The sequence below is a fragment of the Brassica napus genome, chromosome C3 (assembly GCF_020379485.1).
Source record: "Brassica napus cultivar Da-Ae chromosome C3, Da-Ae, whole genome shotgun sequence".
In the NCBI taxonomy this organism is placed as follows: domain Eukaryota; kingdom Viridiplantae; phylum Streptophyta; class Magnoliopsida; order Brassicales; family Brassicaceae; genus Brassica; species Brassica napus.
In genome coordinates, this window is record NC_063446.1 from 16,660,747 (window position 1) to 16,685,296 (window position 24,550).

The following is a 24,550-nucleotide window of genomic DNA, read 5'->3' on the forward strand; positions in this document are numbered from 1 at the left end:
TACTGATGGGTTTGCAGTAGGTTGCACAGCAACATCATCTTCATGGATTAGTGGGAAAAGAGCGACAAACCATAAGAAAACAACTTCCTCGACTAGAAGAAATCAGATGCATTCGGGTCACATAAATAGACAGGTCTCAAAGCAGGAGATGTCTGAAGATGGGGAGGGAGAAGGGACTTCGAATAGGACGATTCAGGAAGATGGTAAGGTTTTCTCAAAGATATAAAAACAGGCTGAAGGGATGGGTCACCACAAACCATCCAATCCTCAATGACAACGCTCAGTTGGAACTCTCGGGGATATAGGAGCAACCTAACAGTTCGAAGGGTAGAGGAGATGGTGCGTGTACATCTCCCGGATTTTTTTTCTCCTAAAGACTAAAAACTCTGATGATTATGTTGGAAGCCTTAAGAGATCGTTGGGTTACAACCACTTTCATTTGGTAAATCCAGTGGGTCTCAGTGGTGGGCTAGCTTTGTTTTCTCGGGATACTCATGAGCTAGAAATTTTTCATTCAAGTGGGAGAATTATTGATGCAGGAATTAAAACATGATTGTTGACATATTAGATGTCCTTTGTGTACGGTAATCCTGTGAGATATAGACGTAATAAGGTCTGGGAACAGCTCTAGTCGTTTGGCTTGGATAGGAACGATGGATGGTGTCTAGTTGGTGAATTTAATGAGATCATGAATAACTCTGAAAAGATTGGTGGTCCAAGTAGACATGAAGCCTCTTTCGATCCATTTCGGTCCTTTGCAAGAGTGTGCAGACTAAAGGAAGTACCAAGCTCAGGTAATAAACTTTCTTGGGAAGGAGTTAGGGAAGTTATATCGAATGGGATCAAAGAGAATGTATGGATTCAATGCTGGTTTGACAGAGCTTTCGGTAATGCTGAATGGTTCCGCTTATTTCCGAGATCACATGGAAAATATCTGGAGCGTCTTTGATCAGATCACAGGCCCATTATGTTGACAGTGGCAGCATCGAAACAAAACAGAAGAGGAAGTTTTGTGTTCGACAAATGGTGGAGTGGGGATCCAGAAGCTGTTGCACTCATCAGAAGAGGTTGCAATCCCGAGAACAGTGCAACAACTGAGCCTACTATGAACCATCTTGCCTCTTGCAGAACGGCACTATCAAAATGGGGAGGAACTCCAAGAGAAACACCAAGAAGCTCATTGATAAGCTGCACAATTAGTTAGACAGAGAAAGATGAAAGTACAACCAAATCTGCAGAAAAGTGAGCTTAAATGTGAGCTGGAGAAGGCATATCATGAGGAAAAACACTTTTGGAAACATAAAACTAAGAACTCGTGGTTGCAAGTAGGAGGCATGAATACAAAAGTATTACATGGATGGACAAATGATCTACCATGGCTTTTGCCACTTTTAGTCATAGTATATGTATTATTTAGTCTATTATATGTGTTTTAGAGGATGTTTTAGAGTCTTTCCAGGTTCAGGTATATTTTGGAGAACTTTGAGAATTCTGAAGCTATTTGAGGTACAGAGCTGCGCAGATGCGACAGACATGAAGCTGTCGAGAATTCAAAATATCCAAGGAGTGTCGAACAACACCAGCTTGGGTGACGATCGTTACTCCTCCAAATCATTAAACCGACGTATTTCAATGAAGTTTCAAGAATGGCAACTTTGCCCTACAATTTCCCTTATTTACAGAAGACCTCTGGCCAACTCAAAACCCAATATATATGTTTTCTAAGCCATTGTTTAGACTATGCATTTATTCTTTTAGGTTTTCTTTTATTTTAAGGGTTTCTCTTAGGGTCGTAGAGAAGATCAATTCTCCTTCAAAGATTGATTCAAACTCTTTTTGTTTTATTATTGATTTCTCTATCTATTATTTATTCATACTATGATTTGTGTTATTACTTTCATGCCTGAGTAATCATCTTGTTATATTTATAGATTTCATGTTCTTAATTTCAAACTGACAGTCATAGGATTTCTAGGGTTATTCATAGGTTTCTACATCAGGGTAGCTTGTAAATATTAGGATCTAATGTAGTTGGAATAGCACGAGAGTGTGACTGATTATTTGAACCTAGAATCATAGGACAATTGGGAGGCACAAGAATTAGTTGATTAACAGAATCCGAACCCTGCTGGATTAGATACCTAGGCGCATACGAGAGTTGGTCTAAGATTTAGTTGACCATTATCGATCTGAGCATTAATTCTTATCTAAAGAAGTATCGATCGACACTATTTCTTGTTTGCATGCGAGAGCTGGAACATAGAATTTAGACATTTGAATATTTCTTTTGCGTGCGAGAGCTGGATAACTTACTATAAAAATCGAGTTCTAGAATTTAACCTATAAAAACTTTAGCATCCTTGATTTGAGTTTTGAAACTCTTGTCTGTTAAATCCTTGAATCTAACACCTTATATATTTATTTATTTACTGGCGAATAAACATTTAGCTCATCTAAGTTCAGTTCTGGAAATCGATTACACTTTCATGGCTCAAATTTATCCTAAGATCTAAATTCAAGGAGATTAGTCGAGAAGCTAGCGTTAATGAAAAATTAGATGAAGAACTAATAATGGATTACCCTAACAATCCTATCAAGCCTAACAATTCATTTTCAAAAAAGAATCCTACGAAGAACTAAAGGATTATCCATGTTGTAAATTAATGAGGAAAATGATGATGATTAAGTAAAACAATCATTTCCAAAAAAAATAAAAATGACATTTTCGTGAATAACTCAAACTTCTATAGTGAATAGGGCAAATGAAAATTTCAAAAATACATAGGTTGATTTTGGGGTTGACTTGAAATTTTAGATATATTTAAAAAAACCCAAAAATCTGGTTGGAGGAAGCAAGGATCCATATTCTTCTCGAAACTACTGATTGACCTGTTCTTAAAAATAAACAACTTTTAACAATAATCAGTATTGTTAGTGTTACATTGTAAAAAATAAGACAACTGATATTTATAAAAATTATAAGAATATAACTTAAGATTACAGTACTGAAACAAACAAATAAAGAAGAATTGGAAAGTCGAGATGACAAATATTTTTCCTTAAATCTTTAAACGCTCCAAAGTTCGACGGTTTTGTAGCGTTCAAAATCCCATGATATAACTACGTGTTTTTATCTTCCAACACCAAAAATAAAATCTATCGAACCAAAAATCTGTGTGCACTCTCAAACTTAAAAGAAATATGAATGATTATTTTATCTATGTTTTGAAAGTTACACAAGTGCTCTTCTTTTAACTTGGAAAAAAATACACATGCAAAGGAGTCAATTAACGTACATATCTATTGTAATAATGGTATCGATTTCCATGATACTCGTATATTAGTTTGCAAAGTAAAATTGTGACTTTGACCAAGTCAACAACCATTAGTGTATTTTGCTTGGATTTATAATTTTATTTGAATAAACATATAAATATTGTTATGAATAAGAATAATCCAATACGTTAAATTGACAAAATTTCCAATTAACAAATTTAATTTCAAATTCTAACCCACGATATTCAAAATGAAACATTTGCTAATTTTTATTACTTAGCTAAATCTAAAACTTTTACAAGCTTTTTATTTTAGTCATTCTGAACTTTTATTTCTCATTTAAAGCAATTCTGATTTTAACAAAAGAATACACTATTTTAAATTGTTTATGGTGAAAATTTCATCGTGTCCAAAATTTGGTCTATAACGGACGTCTCGATAATCTACCTGAAAATGGTCCACGACATTTTGTTAAAGTTCAGCATAGGCACTGAAGCCATCAAAACCAACATAAAAAAGTATTTAGTATCTAATTCAGTTTCTTTGCAAGGAAGGGAGATCTTGTTTCTTTTTTAAAACACTTTTAAAACACACTGGGAGATCTTGTTAATAAACACTTTCTAGCCGGAGTGGCATATGCAACAAGTATGTTGATATTGCGCATCTCACCAGAATTAATTAATTAACTAACAACAATCTCAATCAAAATAGGAAGAGTTGTTGTATCATTGTGATGCTCAAACTCCACATAACATTTAAAAGTAAAGTCAGACTATACAATAGAAGTGCGAGTGAGTTTCCATTGTAATCCAAATGCGAAAAATAAAGAGACACAATTAAGAGGATTGAGGTGGAATGAAGTAAGGGGCAGGGGAAAAGCCATGTCCACCAACCCAGACATTATCGCGGATATTGACTTTTCCGAAGTTAAAGTGGCCCACGTAATAGATGTAGTTTGGGTTAAGGCCATACAAGCTAGCCTTAACGGAGAAAGGTTCGCCTTTGGTGGAGAGAAAAATACAGAGATCTCCAATGTCCTTAGTGGAAACGGCGGTGCAAATTTGATCATATTGTATCTTGAACACCATGAAACGCTGCCAACGCGGATTCCCAAAATTGCGCTCGCTCCCCCACAGGAGATCTGAGTACCACTTAACAATAAAAGTTTCACCTGTGGGTGCCTCCACCAAGTGTTCGGTCCTGTAACACTGAGACAGCTGCTGCAACTGCGACTGCACAAACTCTTCATAGTAGTAGGAAAAACTCCCCAAGTTACGCGATCTGTGTTTTTCAAGATCCCAGTATCCTATGTGTGTGCCTACACAATCCAGCATGGAGAACATCTTATCTCTCTTTGAGTACATGACTCGGGAGTTGAAGAAGCCCGGGTCTTCGATTCTGATGTTGACCCACTTTTTATTCTTTTCAGCAGGCCTACACAGGCTGAGTTGAGGTCCAACGAACTTGACGGCCACAATGCAGTCATCGTCCTCAGGAGAAGAGGAGGACATTGCCACGTTGGTTACCAGTTGGGTTTGGCAATGAGGCAGCGTTTGGGGACGAGGCAGAGAGATTCGCTTCGGATCTGAATTAGACGCTCTCGGGTTTAGATCGTCTTGAAGACACAGTACGCTCTCTTTAAAAGTAGCTACCCAGCCATGGGATGCTCCTATCGTTCCTGATCCTGTCATCAACTCCATGGGCACCATCTTTTCCAAAACCTCGTCATCCTCAAAGTCCGAATCATTAACATTGTGAATCACAAGTTTGCCGACACTCTCATCCCTCGAACTATACTGACAATGATCAGCGCGTACGATGCGGCAAATAGAGGTTTCTGACAGGAATCGAGCGCCGCATAGGTATTTCTGCAGAGTAAAATCCAACATCAGATAAAAACAAAGTATTAAATAACAAATTGAAAAGACAAGAGAGAGTGGCTTACAACTCCTAGCGTAGGTGGTTTCCCCAGACAGAGCCTAGAGAGACGGCTGAGGAACAGAGAACTCATAGTGTGTTTTTTTTTTCCTGGTAATGCAAAATCTCTAGTTGAAACTTTGGTAATGACTCCATTTAATATAAGATGAATAGCCTTGTTCCTCAAGTCTTTCCATATCTACTTTTCCCTTTATGTGGTTCTCTTTTTCCCGAGTCATATTTATTTTAATATTTCTGCTTACCAACGAATGGACCCATATAACTAAGATGATTAGCCTTGCTCCCCAAGTCTTTCCATAACTCCTTTCGACTTTATGTGGTTCTCATTTTCCCAGGGTCAGATTTATTTTGGTTACCAAAAAATTATATGAATAGACCAATGAATCCATCTTTTACCTAATTATTATAACGACTAATAACACAAATTATTTTTATTTCCATAGTTCTCCCTGCCGTACTCACGAAGTCTTTCCGTAAGCATATTAATCTCTTCCCTTATTAGTCTACGCATAGTTTTTTTTGTATCTATTCCATTAAAAATTGCAGTATTTAACTATTTTAAATGATTTTATTACAATTTTTTATTCATTTTAATTAATTATAACCACTTTATTTATTGCATTTTCAATTGATTATAACTTACTTATTTTAAAGTGTTTATATACATCTTTTTTTTTTTACTTTTCCAAACTATTTTATTAATTGTATTTATTATAATAGTTCGACATCATTTATTTTACGTATTAATCATAATAATTTCATAAATTTAAACAAAATTGCTTTATTCGTGACAACATTTCAAACCAGTTAACAAAGAATTTTTATTTGTTTACAAAATCAATTAGACATGGACATCCAACTATCCATTCAAGAACGAATCCATTTTTGTATATCGGTTTTTTGGTTTTGAAATTAAACACCATTTAGACATTATAAATTTTTAGACGGGTTGGAGTCCGATGCTTACGTAAAAAACTATGAGAAACATTAAATAGACAATATTACAGTTGAAAAATCTACTTGCCTTATGAGTATTCACGTCTAATTGCATCACTTTGAGCCGTCATATGAATCCATTCCTGGCGGTATTCCACAAAATTAAGGAACGTGCGAGCTGTGCATTCACGTCTAATTGCCAGCAGTGCGTTCACTGTCAAAGTAAAAAATGCGTTCCTGAAATAGCGTTAAGGAACGTGCGAGCTGTTAAGAAGTGGTTGTTAGTATACATATATATTAATGTCTGCAAAATTAAACTGAAGAAACTTTGTTTCTATAAACAAACCTCCAATCATTTTTGGGTTTATGTTTGTTGCTACAATTTTAGACTCCACACAATTTTCTCATTAAGCTGGTTCACCAACATTAAAAGGATAAGTGGGAAGACCTGTGAATGAGTATGTTTGCCATAATCTGTTCACTGCTCTATGTTTCTTCGTTGTAGCAGTAGTAATATCCATAACTTCTCCAACAACATCTATAAAACGTCAAGACCTAAACTGTTAAGGAAGCCAAACATAGATCCTGAAATGTTTGGAAAGGAGTTTGAATACTGGTAAATGAAACATACCTGCAACCAAAGTTAACGTGAGCTCCCCATTCATCTGCCAACTTCTCTCAGTGAATCGAATAAGCATAGGGGCATCAGCGAATCTGAAGCTTTGGTTATCCTCCTTTCTTAAAATTCGGAGCTTCTCAAAAACGAAGATGGTTACAGTTGCTTTCGCCAGTTCCTGAGTAAACTCTGGCGTGCAACGAAAATATGATACCAACCGGAACGCACGGTCTATATATAGGATTCATAAGAGAACATGAAAAGAAATTAAAGAGACTTTGATGGGAAGAGGAAGTGGAACGGAGAAGATTCTCCAGAAAGAGTCGGCGCACTTGACTGTCGAATTAGGTTAATTAAATTTGGGTCCAGTTTGATTAGAGAATGGTAGCCCGGTTAAAAAACCTCATCGTTTCAGAAACGAAAGAAAGTAAAAAACATGATGCCACATGTCTTCATTTGGGATAGCCTACGCTGAGGTGGAGGTCTGAGAAGTGAGACTCTTCTACTTTATTGTAATAGAAGATAGATAGATAGATTACAGTGACATTGAACGTGTGTTTGATCTTTTTCAACTCTCTTGCAGAGTTTGACCTTGTACTAAGTTCTGTCATCTATGCCGTTAAAATGATATATAAAAGTATATTAACTTGACTCGCAAGATATTGCCCACGTTTATATGGTGAGCAATATCAAAAAATTGGTTATATCATTGTGTCATTTGATGTGAGTAATTGGTGTAATCGAACTATGTCATGATTCTGTCATACTGGTGTTATATATTTGTGTTAGATAGATTATTCAAAAAAAGTAAACTACAGTGAAATAATTTGTGTTATCAGACTGTCATATTGGGATGTTACCGCTAGACGAACATGTTTGGAATATTCATATATAGAATTCACTTTCGTCTGAGTTAGTTGGTGCGATCAGAAGTAACATGTTCTTGGGATATTTGTTCATATTGATCAGATCAAACTATGTTATTTTTCGTTATAATGTTTACTGAAATTGGGATTGAAAGTTTCTTTTATATATATATATATATACTAGGTGGATGCGCGTGAATTAAAAAAAATAGATTAAAACTTTTAATTTATAGATATTATAAAGTTAAAAATCATAATAACAAATATTATATATTATATAATGAAATACTGAACGAAGTTTACTGTTTAGATTTGAAGTTTAAAGTTTAGAATTTGAAGTTTACTGTTTAGATTTAGATTTTTAAAATTTCGGGTTTTGTTGACGGTGTTAACGTGTTGCTTTTTCAGCCATTTTCTTTTTAATTTTATTGTCTTCTTTAAGTAATCTTATATGGTACTTTAGTTGGTTATAAAAACTCACCGTAGGGGTGAACTCAAATATTGTTTTTTATAAGATATAAAAGTTCATAAATATCATTACATAGAATAACATTTTTTTTCTCCCCAACAAGTGCGAACATAAGGCGGTCTTACACAAAGTAACCGTTTTTTTTTCGGCGGCTCTGTCCGCTGGATCTCTTTGTTCATTTATTTCATATTTCCTTCCACATCATGACTAGCGTGCAAATGGCCAAAACGATGTTGCTCTGGGAGACTTGGGGATTGTGTTCCTCTGGCTTTTCCAATTGCGGCAAAAATGGTGAATTTCATTTGATTTTGCCATTGATAATTTTGTGGCGACCTCCATTTTGGCGTTTGATGTTGGTTTCATTTTTCGATAAGATTTTTCTCTCCTCATGGGAGAGCAGTTTTCCGGCACAAAATCTTCAATTCCAGTGGTTTAGTGAAGGTGTTTGTCCGCCAAATTTCAAGTTTGACGGTTTAAGTCCGGCGGTTGGAGTTTGTTCATATCTCCATTCTGTTGGTGTTGTTGTTTTTTCAGTTTCAATCGAACAGTTATTTAACACCGCCATGGCCACCACCGTTTAAGATGGTGCTGTTTTATGAGCCATTCATTGGGATTTTATACTTATCAACAACCAACCCTAGTAGTTTAGATAAGCCGAAGCAGAGAAGCCGTAGACAATTCTTCCTTAGACCTTGCGATAAGATGTTCATAACATGTAGACACAGCTCTGGTACTCGTCGTATACAGTCTCTCTTGTCTACCATTTGAAGGAATAAAAAAGATGTTGAGAGTTGAGAGAATAAGGGTAGTAATAAAAAATGTAAATTTGTTTCTTTAAAGAAATCATGAAATTAAGCCTTTTGATTCTTTTTTTTATAAAGTAATTACGATGGAACATGCAGACACTGAGTTATGGGACCATAGCTTTGTGTTTGGTCAGCGCAAGTAGTAGACCCACTTTGACTTATGAACCTCCAACATTGGATGTATGGGATGGACGGTTCGTCCTAAGTCGCAAGGTCTAAGGAAGAATTGTCTACGGCTTCTCTGCTTCGGCTTGAGTTCTTATCGCTACAAGAAAACAGCGGTATTCTGACGGACATTCCGACGGAAAATGAAATCCTCGGAATATCCCGAGGAATTTCCGAGGATATTCCGAGGAAACACAAAATTTGGTTTCCTCGGAATATACCGACGGAATTCCGAGGAAATATCATTCCGTCGGAATATTCTTATGGAATACCGAGGAAAATTGTATTCCTCGGAAAAAACCAATGAATTCCGAGGAAATATTATAGACGTTAGAGAGCCGTTGGAGAGCCGTTGGGGAATTTTAAAAATTCCGAGGAAATTCCGACGAACTAGCCGTTGGCATCGGAATTCCATCGGAATTTCCTCGGTCTGTCGACAGGATTTCAACTATAAATACAAGCACCCCTCTTCCTCTTCATTCACTCCATATCTTCATCCTCCCTCACACTCTCTTTACACACGAATTTGATTCATAAAAAACATGTCTTCTTCAAATTATTTTCGTTCTTGGATCGATCGACCTCATTTGGATCCGAACACGAGATTGCTTACGGAAGAATACCAACGAGGTATAACCGAATTCATGGGGTTAGTTCACCGACAACCGGAAGCAAAAACAGGTATGTTAAGATGTCCTTGCTCTAATTGTAAAAATAAAAAGGTTATTAAAGAGTGGGATGTTTGGACTCATCTATATTTGAGTGGGTTTACACGAAGTTACAAAATTTGGTATCATCATGGGGAAACTGATTATGAACATGGTAGTACTAGCGAACCTCAGCCAGCGGTTAGATTAGAAGAACCAATTAGAACGGATGTAGATTATGGTGTAGGTACTGAGCAGATGGTAAATGATCATTTTAGAGGGAAAAATTTACCCAATGCAGAAGCTAGGAGATTTTATGATATGTTGGATGCTGGAAAGCAACCATTGTACGAAGGTTGCAGAGATGGTCATTCAGCTTTATCATCTGCTACAAGATTGATGGGCATTAAAACGGATTATAATTTGGCTGAAGACTGTGTGGATGCGATTGCTGATTATGTAAAAGGTATTCTACCCGAAGATAATGTAGCTCCTGGCTCATACTACGAGGTTCAGAAACTCGTAGCTGGTCTTGGTTTATCGTATCAGGTAATAGATGTATGCAGAGACAACTGCATGATTTATTGGAGGGTGGATGAACATCGGGTTTCATGCAAATTTTGTGGGAAGCCTCGTTATAAAGATACGAGTGGAAGAGTTCCAGTGCCATATAAAAGGATGTGGTATTTGCCTTTGACGGAAAGGTTGCAGAGGTTGTATCTGTCTGAACGCACAGCGCAACCAATGAGATCGGAGCACTCAACAGATGGTGAGATTAGACATCCTTCAGATGCAAAAGCGTGGAAGCATTTCCAATCAAAGTATCCCGACTTTGCGTATGAGAGAAGAAATGTTTACCTAGGATTATGTACTGATGGTTTCAGCCCGTTTGGCAAGAGTGGAAGACAATATTCTCTATGGCCAGTCATTCTTACACCATACAACCTACCCCCAAACTTGTGCTTGCGACGAGAGTTTTTGTTTCTCTCGATTCTCGTTCTCGGACCAGAGCATCCTAAGAGATCACTTGATGTGTTTCTTCAGCCACTAATATATGAGTTGCAACAACTATGGGCTCAAGGTGCTGAAACATACGATGTTTCGTATAAAGAAAACTTTCAAATGCGGGCAGTACTAATGTGGACAATAAGTGATTTTCCAGCATATGGTATGTTATCTGGATGGACAACGCATGGAAGGCTATCATGTCCATATTGTCAAGATAACACTGATGCTTTCCAACTAAAACACGGAAGGAAAACGTGTTGGTTTGACTGTCACGGGAGATTCCTACCACCAGATCATTCATATCGTAGAAGTAGAAATTTGTTTACGAAGAACAAGAGGGTGTTTGACAGTCCAACTCCGGAAATTTGTGGGAAAGATTTGAAGACACAACTTAGAGATTTTGGTGCAGAAAGGACGCCATACGTCGGTGGACATGAACGTTTTCCGTTAGAAGGTGTTGGAGACCTACATAACTGGCACAAAAAAAGTATTTTCTGGGATCTTCCATACTGGGAGGATCATCTACTAAGGCATAATTTAGATGTCATGCATATTGAGAAGAACTTTTTTGACAATCTCATGAACACGATCCTTAATGTTCAAGGTAAAACAAAGGATAATTTGAAGTCAATACTGGGTTTAGTCGATATATGTGCTCGTTCAGAACTTCATGTTGATGAGAATGGTAGGGCTCCTTCAAATTTCTAATGTTTGTTTAATTTATGTTTTTTCAAGGCGGAAGAAAATGAGGGCGAGCCGGTTGATGATCTCGCCCTAATGAAAAGGGCGTATACCAACAAGAAAACCGGTCAGATTGATGATGGTCTTGTGAGGGACGTGGTCAGCCTGGTCCAAACTCAGGTGTATGACGAAGAGTCTCAGCTTCAAACCGATGATGACGATTCGGCGGCTTCGACCAACTTGTCCCGGGTTCGAATCAACGAAATCGTTGAATCGGTAAGTTCTTTTTTTAAAAGTTCAATTCATTTATTTCTTGATTTTTATTTTATCAACTTTTATATTATTTAAATTTGGCTATTTAATATTTCAGTCGGTTCCAAAGAAGAAGGGACGTTTGGTCGGTTTGGGTCGTCGCTCCCGGTCGGCTGCTCCTTCTTCTACACCACTGCCATATGTTGATCCAGAAGTACTTACGGCTTAGCTGAAGGACAAGGATGATCGCATATCTGCCTTGAAGACCCAGATGGCAGCTCAACAGGCGGGCTATAAGACACAGAAGAGGCTGAACGAGCAAATGATGGAGATGATGAAGAGGATGTACCCGAACGAGGTGTTCCCGAACATTCAAGACCCGTAGTTTTTTTTTTTTTCAAAAACTCGGAATGTTTTATTTTTATTTGTACAACTTTGAATATTATCTAATATGTTTTCAATTTTAATTTTATATTTTCGAAACTAAATTTTAAAAATTTTAATTTTTAAAAAAAATTATTTTTTTTAAAAAAATAATTTTTTTCGAAATTCCGAGGAAAAGCACCCTCGGAAATTTCTGACGAACTTTTCCTCGGAATAAGTCATCGGAATATACCGAGGGACTCTTCCTCGGAAATTTCCGAGGGCCACACTTTCCTCGGAATTTTCCGAGGGCCACGTTCCTCGGAAATTCCCGATGAAAATTCCGAGGAAGGTTTTGTCGGAACTTCTGAGGATTGGACCATCGAAAATTCCATCGAAATATTCCGAGGAAGACCTCCCTCGGTATATTTCGAGGAACTTTCCGACGAACTTGTTGTCCTCGGAGTTTCCTCGGAAATTCATTTCCTCGGAATTCCGTCGGAAATTTCCGAGGGATTTCCGAGGAAAATTGAATTTCCGAGGAGTTATTTCCGCGGACTTTTTTCGTCGGTATGTCCTCGGAATAGCGTTATTCCGACGACATACCGACAATTTTTCCCTCAGTATGCCGTTGTTTTCTTGTAGTGCATGACTCTTTAGCAATTACTAGACGCGATTGTGGAATATTAGTGATACATTGTCAGATTGTGTTGGCAAATCATCTTGTGTTCTCAACAAATAGTTCTTTCAAGCACTAATAAAGGCGGAATAGACATGACAGTGGCATTCAAGAGTTTTGAATTTGGGATGATGTTGACTGTTTCTATGCCTACTAGAAGAATCACGTCGAGTATGGCAAAATAGATGGTGTTCGGGACAAATCAAGATCAACTCAAAGGTTCTTTTATCACCAAATACGTTGATACGGACTAATTGGTATCAGTGCTTCAGAACGAACAAAAAAAAAAAGACGAATTCTTTGTTCCTCCAAATTTATACTAGTTTTAGTCAAATTTTTAAGAAGTGGATCCCATTTTTTCCTCTAAATTCATCATTGAAGAATGAATTTATAAAGAAAATTTTCTCTCAATAATTTTGACAAAGAACAAAATGAACAAAAATTCATATTTTTTTTATTTTTTCAATTCCTCAAATGATATCCATTTGAACAATAAGAAAATGTGCAAGATTCAAAGGTTACCACATCTTCAAAAGATGTTCCAACAATGGGATCTGACGAAGTGATATATGTCAAAACTAATGAATGAAAGTGGAAACTGATGCATATGAACTAGCGGTGTTGCGTGTCATTTAATTGTTAGGTTCAGGTACGTTTCTCATACCAAACTACTTCCAAATTTATTATGCTCATACAAACCAATATTTATGTCCAAATTGAAAGCAAAAGCAGAGAAGAAAACGTGTAATCTTTAGTTTTCATTCTCAATTTTCTGCTAAAAAACTTGTTCATTACATCGAGCACTATTTATACTCCGACACAAGGATAAGGTAAAACAAGAGCTAAGGGCAGTTAAGTCATTTCTTAACTTGATGCTAAGATTTCATAAAGATTCTGGATCATTAGTGGTCGTTGTTCTAAAAATCAGCCACCTAGCCGATTCAGTGGCACCGTGGCGAGATGAAATGATTCTTTGTGTTGTACGACATAAGTAAAAACTTAGGTTTTGTTAGGTTTTGTGAAAAAAAAAATCAAGTATTTCTTTGTAAATTTGTTAAGAATGGTGAAAAGAACGAGTAAAATTGTCAAAGAATCGTGAAATGATATGAAAGGGCGTGAAATCTAGGGTTTTAGAACGATAATGGCTACTGAAAAAAATGGAGACAATTTGTAATTTTGGAATTATTAATGAGAAATCGCGAAAATGAACAAAATCAGAGATGTTTGAACCCGCAACCTGTGACATGTTTTCAAAGAGATAATGGATGCCGAAGAAGATGAGATAATTTTGTAATTTTGAGATTGGTAATGAGAAATCGTGAAAATGAACAAAATGTACACAAGTTTAACAAGAATGGATATCCAGTTTATAAATTATTACATTATTATTTTCAACCAAAAAATAATTCAGCGCTTTAAAAGCACGGGTTAAAATCTAGTACTAGATTAAGACCTGATAGACTATTATTAAAATACTAAGATTATATAAAAATCGTGATATATCAATTGTTACATAATAAAATTTTACTAGGTGTTCTGCCCGCATATGCGGGTATAGTGTTCTTATAGATATTTATCTATTTATAACGATTAAATCAAAACCAACATAATAAATATTAATTATGTTTTTAAAAATAGAAATCAAGCATTAAACTTTTTATTTTATAATAAAAAAATATTGTTTCAGATAAAACACAACATATTTAAGAATTATCTTATGTTTTCCAAATATATTTTATTTTTGAAATTTTATTATATTTACTTATAGTCAATTATCAAATATAACATATAAACAAAATATTATTAATATATATTCATTAGTTTATTATTTATATTTTAGATAATTCTTATTATTATTAATTTTAATCATTTATTTAATCAGATATATTTTAAATTCGTTTTTATTTTTGACTAATTTATATAATTTATTTATTAAGGGTATTAAAGATTTATTATTAATTTTAATCACTTTTTTAGTAAGATAGATTTGAAATTCATTTTTTTTGACTAATTTATATAATTATTCATTAAGGGTATAAACGATATTAACCACTTTAATTTTTAACGTGAGAGTTCGGATCCAAAAATTTACTTTGCAAATAATAGCATACATAGATATCTTGCAAGATGAAATTTGAACGTGAATTTCATAAAAAGGAATATAGAGAGGGTTAAGAATATGGATTATGCTTTTTGACCCAAATTGGTTTGTTGACAAACTTTTTTGACCCAAATTGGTTTGTTAACAATTGGGTTTTTGTCTATAAATTAAATTGGTCAAGTCCAAGAAAACATGTTTTTCTCGTTGACATAGGAAATATTTTTTTTAAGCAAATACAGAGGAAATATTAAATTAAAAAAATTCCAGAGAGATCTCATTGAGATAAACGAAGAAAAAAATGAAAGGGATTAGGGTTCCATCTCCGAAATTAGATTCAATCAGTTGACGCAAAAAAGATTTGATCACTCTTGGAATCGTTAAAGCCTAAAATTTTGACAATTATCCGAAGTGACGAATCCAGGTCAGTAATCTTCTTTTTCTTTCTGATGTTTGGTTATCAGTTTTAGCGACCAGAAAAAGTGCATGTATTGAGCTCTATCAGAATTATCCACAATCGGTGAACATAATGGTTAGATCATTACGCCATAAAGCCACTGTTTCCATATATTCTGTCTCTGGGGCCGATTGAATAATATGAGTAAAGAAATCGAAAAACATATTCAGGTTAGACCACATATTTTGAAAAATCAATCATCCCATTGATGATCGTATAAAACTTTTGGAGTTGGAGTATGTAATGGTGGAGATTAGCACGCGTTATAGGGGTCATTATATAGTATTACCACTACACGTTCTAATTAATGTGAAAAAATTCGTAAAGGAATGTATATATTGAATATTAACTTCTGCCACGATCGAAGGGAAAATTGTGTAGCTTACCTCTTGAAATCTATATTATAATACATCAGTTTTTGCTCACTCCTCAGCGCGCCACGTCATCGTTTTGTGGGCCCCACTTTTAAAAAGTATAAAAAAGTGTCAAGCCTATGGCTCGAACCCGGGTTATTGAGATATAAACACCAACATTTATACCACTAAGCTAACTGATACCTTTGTACATTGATGGCCGAACCTAATATATATTTATGAAGGTCGGAAGCCATTGCTTCTTCGGCTTCGTCTGAGGGTCGGACCTACAAGTGTGTTATTGGTTTCATTTTTAAATAGGATTCATCACGTTATATGAAAAAAACTTAAGTTTGCAACAATTATGGTTTTCCTATATTGTAAACTGTTGTAGTTTAATATGGGTTCTTTTCATCATTGTCTCAAACAAGTCTGAGTTACAGAGTTGCGCCGTGTGTATGTTCGTAATCTATTTTTTCACCGGTGAACTCTTCATGTCTCCATCTTAAATCGCTTGATCATAAATGTTCCTGATTTGTAGCCCCTCTGTAAACCATATATATATGATTCTCATCTTTGATGAACTCAATCTGCATCTCCACAAAACTCATTGATTCCTCTTAGCTTTAACCATCTTTTAGAAAATGTTTCCCTCTGCCTCTCTAGTTCGTCAAACCGGCGTCCCGGCGTCCGTCACTCAACCTTCGAGTCTCTCCGTCTTGGTCTTAGTAGTCAGAGCATAGCCTCTGGCTTCCTCCGCTTCTGGGATTCCCTAAACTTCAAGAGAGACAGGGAGTTTGTGGGAATCACGGTTCTTTTCCTCGATGAAAAGGTAAGTTAATCTTCGATTTATCACACTTATTTAACATAATTGTTTTAATTTATTTCCTGATTCTTTGTTGGATAATACTATTTGCAGATTCCGTGATTCATGGGTTTACTCCCGTCGGACATGCTAATCATTACATGCCATCTTTGAAAGCAGATTCCATTGTGAAAGTCGATCGTTTTGAGGTTGCTAGGTGCTCCAAGTGATTGCGAACACAAACCTAGAAATTGGTAAACATAGCATATTTGGCAGCTCCAAGCAAGATTACAATCAGGCAAATTCAAGTGGAATGACATACCAACAACTGAAACTGGTAATTAGTCAACAACTTATCCCATATTTTCCTTATCTGAAAAAATCTACTGTGTTTCTGATCTATTTTTTCATCTACGCAACTTTAGCCTCTGTCATGGATAGCTCTCTCCCAAGAATTGCATTGACTATGGTTTCTGGGAAGAAAAAGATCTTGCTCCTGAAAAAAAACCGTAACAACCCTGTTGTAAGATTTTAGTTTGTGCAGAACAAAAAACCTTGATTTATTTTCTATTTAGTATAATGATAGTTGTTGACAATCATTAGTTATTTGCCAATATGTTTTTTATGCGGCATTTCAGAACTCTCCATTCCAAGCGGAATAGCAGATGAAAGCTAATTTTTCTGGAAGCTCATCGACTTCAAGACAGAATCAGAAGATAGATGTTGGTGGGAGGTTAATCAAGGGAATACTTCAGAAAAGTGAGACGGCCTAGCCAGACTTCATCTTTTGTACAGTCTGAGCAAAGAGTGGAACCCACAAAACACGAGAGAAGAAAAAACAAAACACGAAATTAACATATTCAGATCTTCTCTCTTGCATGTCTAACATCTGGCGCCGACAAAACTCAACACCCACGGCAGACGAAGCTGATGCAAGTAAACCTCTCATCAATCATGCTTAAAATCAATCTACGCTTTTCAATCTCACAAACTAAGAAACAATTTTACCTACATGAATCGGGAAATTAGTGTCCACATTCCCGACATAGAGAAAAAAAAGAGTTGAAATCCTAACCGTTTTTTCAGTATTAGACTAAACCACAGATTCAAGGCCCAGTTATTTTGAAACTCTGACATTTTAAATCTAAATTTATTATCTTTTTCCATGCACTATTTGATTTATATACAAACAACTACCTAAGTAAACACTAACAAGTTCCATCACCCTCAACTTTGAACATATAAGATATAAAAATATCAACATATGACTTCATCGTTCATTCTTATATCAAACTCATCAACTTATGTAATATCCAAAGTCCCATCAATCACATTATAGACAAAAAACAATAAAATTCTGTAAACAAAACTATACAATGCACCTATAATGTAGTCTCGCGGAGACTATGCACCTAGTTCTTTTGAATACATTCCTTTTATCGGTAATATTGCATTTATTACCGGACGCAAATCAAATATTACCTACGTTAACTGAATCAATAATTAACAATCACTCAATATCGATTTCAAATTTTAGTAGTCGAAATGTGGGCTATACACCGAAATTTCCTCTATACCAACCTAAACTGCCTGTAATTTCGCCTTCCCAAAAATAACTAATACTAATCATTAAAGTTATTGTTCTAAATTTTGTATCTAAAATGTGGGTTACGATTTATAATTTTTCGCACAGAATTTCAAATATGATTATATTTGAAATCTTATCAATAATCTTGGAAAATATGTCGTCATCTTAAAAGAATGTTTAAGAACCATTAAGTGACCAAAAATTACAGGATATATAATTATATGCATATGGTGAGTGAGGAAATGTTTAAGAACCATTAAGTGACCAAAAATTACAGGATATAGAATTATATGCATATGGTGAGTGAAGAAAATCTTATGAATATTAAATATATATAGTGACGAAAAAGTGATAGTCTACCCTCTCTTAATTTATTGTAGGTTTATTTATTGAGATGTCCTTATGAATTAAAATTGTGATTTTAAATGGTTTGTGTTCTTATGTTAAGCAAAACTTTTTTGAATAAAAAAACTCATGACCATTTTCATTAGACCTGAAAGAATATTGGGATGTCCTTATGAATTGAAATTTTCATTTTAAATTGTTTGTATTTTTATGCTAAGCAAAAGATTTTATGCAAACGAACTAACAGCGGAAATAGTCGGTTGACCACGGTCGCCTGAAACCCGCGGTTACCAAAAAAAAAAAAAAAAATGACAGCCATTTTCATTAGGCAAGACGAACTCATTTCATATGCACACGACGAACCCATTTTCTTATGAATTGAAATTGTGATTGTGATTTTGAATAGTTTGTGTTCTTATGTCAAGCAAAACATTTTATGCATAAGAAGTCACGATCATTTTCATCAGGCGCCTCATTTCCTCTTTTTTGTTGGCAGGTTATACAATGTTGTAAACATTCGTTTCACTGGCGGAGGAGTCCAACGACGTCGTGGGAGAAGTTTCATACGAACACGATCAATTAAAATACATTCCGAGTAAAATATTAGTGGTACTAATGGCATTAGTGTATAATTACTCTAGTTAACAAAGGCTAGTTATATAAGTAGGTTGAGAAGGAATGTGGAAGTTACACGTAAGCATGACAGGCTTGAAATAAAAGTACCAAATCAAGATTACTCTTAAAAATTGCTTCTCTTTTAATAAAAAAGGATATATATAAAACAACATTCATTCTCAATTGTTTGCTAAAGAACTTGTTCATTACATCGAGCACTATTTATACTCCGACACAAAGATAAGGTAAAACTAGAGTTGAGGACAGTTAAGTCATTTCTTAATTTGATGCTAAGATTTCAGAAAGATTTTGGATCATTGGTGGTCGTTGTTCTAAAAATTGGCCACCTAACCGATTCAGTGGCACCGTGGCGAGTCGAAGTGATTCGTTGTGTTGTACGACAATAAGTAAAAACTTAAGTTTTGTTGGGTTTTGTGAAAAAAAATCAAGTATTTCTTTGTTGATTTGTTAAGAATGGTGAAAAGAACGAGTAAAATTGTCAAAGAATCGTGAAATGATACGAAAGGGCGTGAAATCTAGGGTTTTAGAACGATAATGGCTGCATAAGAAAATGGAGACAATTTTGTAATTTTGGGATTATTAATGAAAATCACAAAAATGAACAAAATCAGAGATGTTGAACCCGCAACATGTGACATGTTTTCAAAGAAATAATGGATGCCGAAGAAGATGAGATAATTTTGTAATTTTGAGATTGTTAATGAGAAATCGCGAAAATGAACAAAAATACAAAATCAAACAAACTAGTACATTTGAACCCAAAATGTGACATGTTTTCAAAGAGATTAAACCACTAGACTAGCCCCCCCCCCCCCCCCCCCCCACTTTGTTGTTAGTTGGACTAATAAAACAACTTAAAGATTTGAGAGGTGGCCGATTTCATTTCCGTTTGGTCTCTAGGGTTTTCTCGATTTGGGCCGTAGGGTTTAGCCCATTTGAGAAAATTGGGTGCCCTAATAGTTGTTGGGCTTTTGCTAATATTTTATACTGGGCTTAGCCTGTTTCTTTCAAATATTAAAAACCTTTTACGGAAAAAAAAAATATAAAACAACTTAAAATCCTTAAAAAAATTAATCTCCGATTTTGTCAATAGGCGTTAGTTTATGAACAATCGAGCATGCTTGTACGGAGAAGGACCACAGATTTTGTCTTCTTCCTCTGCTCTGTTTTCATTTCCAACGACTACTGCAGAAGTTGATGTTTTGTCTGTACTTCTGGGCTTCTCTTCTTTGTTCTAGCCGAATTCATGTTGAGTGAAGCTGGTTTCAATTTTGATGGCATTTCCCTTGTCTAGGCCCACTCACTTTTCTAATTCAATCAGCTGCTTCTATTCTTTGGAACCCAGTTTTGCCATTGTCGTTAATACAAATTGCATTGGTTATCCACATGAAACTAATTGGAATATAACAAAACAAAAAGAAGCTTTTGTAAGCATATCCCAAAGTTAAAAAAAAAAAAGTTTTATCAACTTTTGTAAACAGTATAAGCGATAAATAAATGTTTCCTATTGGTTATATATTCTCATTTGTTAATTGGAGGGAGTAAAGTTGGAGAACTTGTTCATTACTAGTTACAGAAATACAAAATACATCTTCCTCTGATGTTTATATATCTTATTCTTCGTTTCTGGTAAAGTTTTCTCTCACCTGAATCTCTGTCTGATGATATTAGCTTTTTAATACTTTCAGCTTTTAATTAAACCACATTCTGTCGTCTTCTGTAATCCATACATTTGATTTGAAGCAGCGCGCGTGGCCAGCTCTGCTAGTGAACCATATTCTTATAACTTGGGTTTATAACACCTTTATAATCATCCTCCAGTGATTTCCTACCAAAAAAAAAAATCATCCTCCAGTGATATTGACTACACTCAAAAGGTTTTCTTGTCAGCATTCATAAATGTTTTGTTTGCAATTCTAATAGTCATTTATCATTTATTCTAATAGTCATTTATCATTCCGTGTACGTGTTATCTCAAGTACCTCTCATTCTCTCAATTAGTATATGGATTATGGTAGAATATAAGATCAACAAAATGAAACTTGTTCACACAAAAGTAGAAATCAAACAATGTCCATAAGACGTGTTCACACAAAAGTATCTAGATCCACCACTGTTTGCGATAATATATAGTGGGTGACTGATAAATAAATTGATGTAACCAGCAAACTGTTTGCCTTTATATTTAACGTGAATATTTGTAATTGATTTAATAACAACGAAACCCATTCAACATGATTGGTGAACATAATTTGCTGAAAATCTGCTTAAATAATTAATAAAGGTGGTTAAGTTAGGAGTGCTAATTCATTTTCAAATTATATACAGTTTCTAGCTAATATATGAAAATTACCAGTTTTAACACATTTTTAGATTAGGGCCAGAGTCACACATTCTACACGATGTGTGGAAGAGGAGACAGGGTATACAGTGTCGATGTGTTGAAAATGTATGGGACAGACAGATAAATTCACATGATACAGAGGCATAACTACATTTTTTTGGATATTTCCAAAATGAACGAAAAAAGAAGTTTCACTCTTTTTGGATATTTCCAGTTTGCATATTTTTAGCCCCAATCCCGTCTTTACAATATGCTAAAAAGGACAAAAGAAGCGGTCTGACTTTTCTATTCTTCGCAGCACTCGGAATCACACACACGCTTTTCAGAGTGGCCAGAATCAGTGGTTCACATACACTTTTTAGATTAGGGCCAGAGTCACACATTCTGAAGGCCTGAATTTGTTTTCATGTTTTTGAACACACATATTTTGAAAGAATAAAATTTTGAAAACTCAACTTGTAAGACCTTACACATATACGACACACATGTTAACGCCGGTTAGAAGATACGAGAATATAAACTTATTAAAGATGCAAACATAGAGACTAGCATCTTGCGTTGTTTTTCGCGTATTAAAAATCAAATTTATTTTTATTTGGTACATCATTTCAATTATACATGTTTTTATGTTTTATATATTAAATTTAGTACTATTTTGGGATATTAAATAAATGATGGACGTTGACAAAAAAAGAAAAAAAAAACTATGATGGACAAATAAGATAATCAATTTTGGTAGGGCCTTTGCAATGACAAAACACACACTTATGGAATGGCCCAATTATCTGATACGCAAAATATTTGCCATCAGGAATGTCAAGACTTCATTGGACAAAAAAAATGTCCTGACCCAAAAAAGTTAAGTTTAAATTTAATTTGCACACACAATTTAACATTAAAGACTTCAATATTTGATATTATTTCCATTCTTCGAAAGTGTTAACACAATAACTATTGAAAGAGTAAATTTTTATAGAAGATTTACTATTTCAATAAAAAAAAGTTAGACGCTGATTAACTCAGCTATGGCAGTCTTCATCTTCCTCCATTGATCTATCTTTTAGAACCACTGGAATACAATTTAAATTATTGAAACCGTTTGCAAGACTAATGAATTACCACAAACACCTAAATAGCAACAAACATCTTATTACGTAATCCAGAGGCACAATGGGAAATATACTATGCTTGGCTTAGAATAGAAAAAAGAACAAAAATAAGTCTTACTCTTATCCACAGGCGGCGGCTGCTTTAACATGAAATTGATTTTATATATTTTAAATACAGGCCGGGGAGAAAGCTGTCCGACTTTACTAAACACAGTCCATATACAAAGCGGTCAAACTTTTGTTTCTTTCACAACACTCGAGAATCACACACTTTCACCTAGCATAGGGTCAGAATCACACAGACACAGACACAGACACAGACTCAGCCACGTACGTAAGTTGTAACCGAGCTAGTAATATAAATAATAGACGCACTCGTTAGACACCTTTATTCTCTAAATCGTTCACTTGTTCTCTACCAAGGGTAGTTTTAACAATGGTTGTTTCACTCCCCCCACAATCTCAAACATCTTCTCTTTTCTATGGAGTTAACAACCCATATTTGAAAAATGGACCTAAAGGTTTCAAAGAGTATAAGATTTTGAAGAACGGAGACACGTACCTTAGGATTGATCTTCCCGGAGTTCCAATGAAAGCAGCCGTCGAAGTATCTCTTTGGGCGGATGATAAGGGTGTGGAAGCCTTGGTGGATGCACCAAAGCAACACAAACACGACTCTTCTCAACGGACGTACTGTCCCATCATCGGTTTCATGTGCGGAAGATGCAAAGTCTTGCGATTCACCTCCCAAGTGTGTGATGGAGTTCTTAGGCTTGTACTCACTCCAACAGGTGTTCATCGCTAACTCTGAATTTCTTTCTAATTTTTTTTTGTTTGTTATTATTTATAAGTTAGTTTGATTTGAAAGTTCCTAATTGATATAGCAAGGATTCTTGGAGGGAGATTTCTTGGTGGGGCAGATTGGGAAGAAACATGTTAGTATTTCATTCTCGCTTTGCTTTTAAGTCTTTTTCATAAAGTTTACAAATGTTTGTTTCTTTACCATCGGTCTCACAGATTTTTGTAGTTCTGCTGCTCACTGGTTACCCTATGCCTCCGATCCGTATGGTAATTCACATTTTTTTTTTGGGGAAACATAAAATAGAAGTGGGATTATGGATATGGTAATAAAATCAAATAAAACTGAAGTGCGAAAATAATGGGTTTATTTCAAATTTCTAAAATGCTTACCCTGTTATGCGATGTTTGTTAAAAAACTATTTTCTTTTTGCGAGAACAGACCCTTCCTTAACCGGTCCGGTATTGGAGCCAAATCCTAGCGTTAATGAAGGATCGCCGATGGCTTATGAATCGAAGCGGCTCCCAAACGGCAGCTTATACGTGCGTGTAGACATGCCAGGCGTTCCCAAAGACAGGTTCACGGTGTCGGTAGCGGACGGGAGAGTGACGGTGACTGGTGAAGCTCCTGCCGTTAGCCACGACTCAGATGGCCGGTTCTACTCCGGTGACGTGGCATTGCTCGACACTCTTGTCACATTTCGTCGTCGTTGGATAAAAACCATTGTCAAGGATGGAGTTATTAGGTTGATTATTCCTAACCTTTGATTTGATGTTTAGATTGCATGGCATGTTGCTTATTTTGGTGGAACCTTTAACATTGGATATGCTGATTTTGTATTTGATGTTGGATTGCAAGCCATGTCACTTGGTGGATTTTTTTTTTACTTTTTTAACTTTGGGACATGCTTACAAAAGCTTCTTTTTGTTTTGTTATTAGTTTCATGTGGATAACCAATGCAATTTGTATTAACGACAATGGCAAAGACTGGGTTCCAAAAAATAGAAGCAACTGATTGAATTAGAAAAGTGCGTGGGCCTAGACAAGGGAAATGCCATCAAAATTGAAACCAGCTTCATTCAACATGGATTCGGCCAGAACAAAGAAGCCCAGAAGTACAAACAAAACATCAACTTCGCAGTAGTCGTTGGAAATGAAAACAGAGCAAAGGAAGAAGACAATCTGTGGTCCTGCTCCGTACAAGCATGCTCGATTGTTCATAAACTAACGCCGATTGACAAAATCGGAGATTAATTTTTAAGGATTTTAAGTTGTTATATATATATATATATATATTAGTAATTGTTCAACTAA

The 24,550-nt window shown here is 35.4% G+C and overlaps 2 protein-coding genes and 1 long non-coding RNA gene across 5 annotated transcripts; 2 read left to right on the plus strand and 1 right to left on the minus strand.

The window, feature by feature from the left end:
- Positions 1-3,984: 3,984 nt before the first annotated feature.
- On the minus strand, positions 3,985-5,458 carry LOC106437390. Its single transcript, XM_013878287.3, has 2 exons — positions 5,222-5,458; positions 3,985-5,144 (listed from the first exon to the last, which is right to left on the minus strand). Exons 1-2 carry the CDS (start codon positions 5,285-5,287, stop codon positions 4,113-4,115), a joined length of 1,098 nt encoding a protein of 365 aa, XP_013733741.2. The 5' UTR covers positions 5,288-5,458; the 3' UTR covers positions 3,985-4,112.
- Positions 5,459-14,678: 9,220 nt separating this feature from the next.
- Positions 14,679-19,782, plus strand: LOC125584379. Its single transcript, XR_007321329.1, has 4 exons — positions 14,679-16,752; positions 16,841-16,938; positions 17,054-17,351; positions 18,845-19,782. It is a non-coding gene; the product is annotated as an uncharacterized LOC125584379 (long non-coding RNA).
- A 277-nt stretch (positions 19,783-20,059) lies between these two features.
- Positions 20,060-24,512, plus strand: LOC106443678 (putative 57 kDa heat shock protein). 3 transcript variants are annotated; one of them, XM_013885218.3, is made up of 5 exons: positions 20,063-23,228; positions 23,322-23,372; positions 23,455-23,505; positions 23,678-23,981; positions 24,176-24,512. In XM_013885218.3, the coding sequence occupies exons 1-5, from the start codon at positions 22,874-22,876 to the stop codon at positions 24,249-24,251; spliced, it is 837 nt and encodes a 278-aa protein (XP_013740672.2). In that variant the 5' UTR covers positions 20,063-22,873; the 3' UTR covers positions 24,252-24,512. The 3 variants fall into 3 exon arrangements, with proteins under 3 accessions (XP_022573292.2, XP_013740672.2, XP_013740673.2); XM_022717571.2 differs by lacking the exon at positions 23,455-23,505 and having other exon boundaries at positions 20,060-23,228; XM_013885219.3 differs by lacking the exon at positions 24,176-24,512 and having other exon boundaries at positions 20,067-23,228; positions 23,678-24,060.
- The last annotated feature ends 38 nt before the right edge of the window (positions 24,513-24,550 follow it).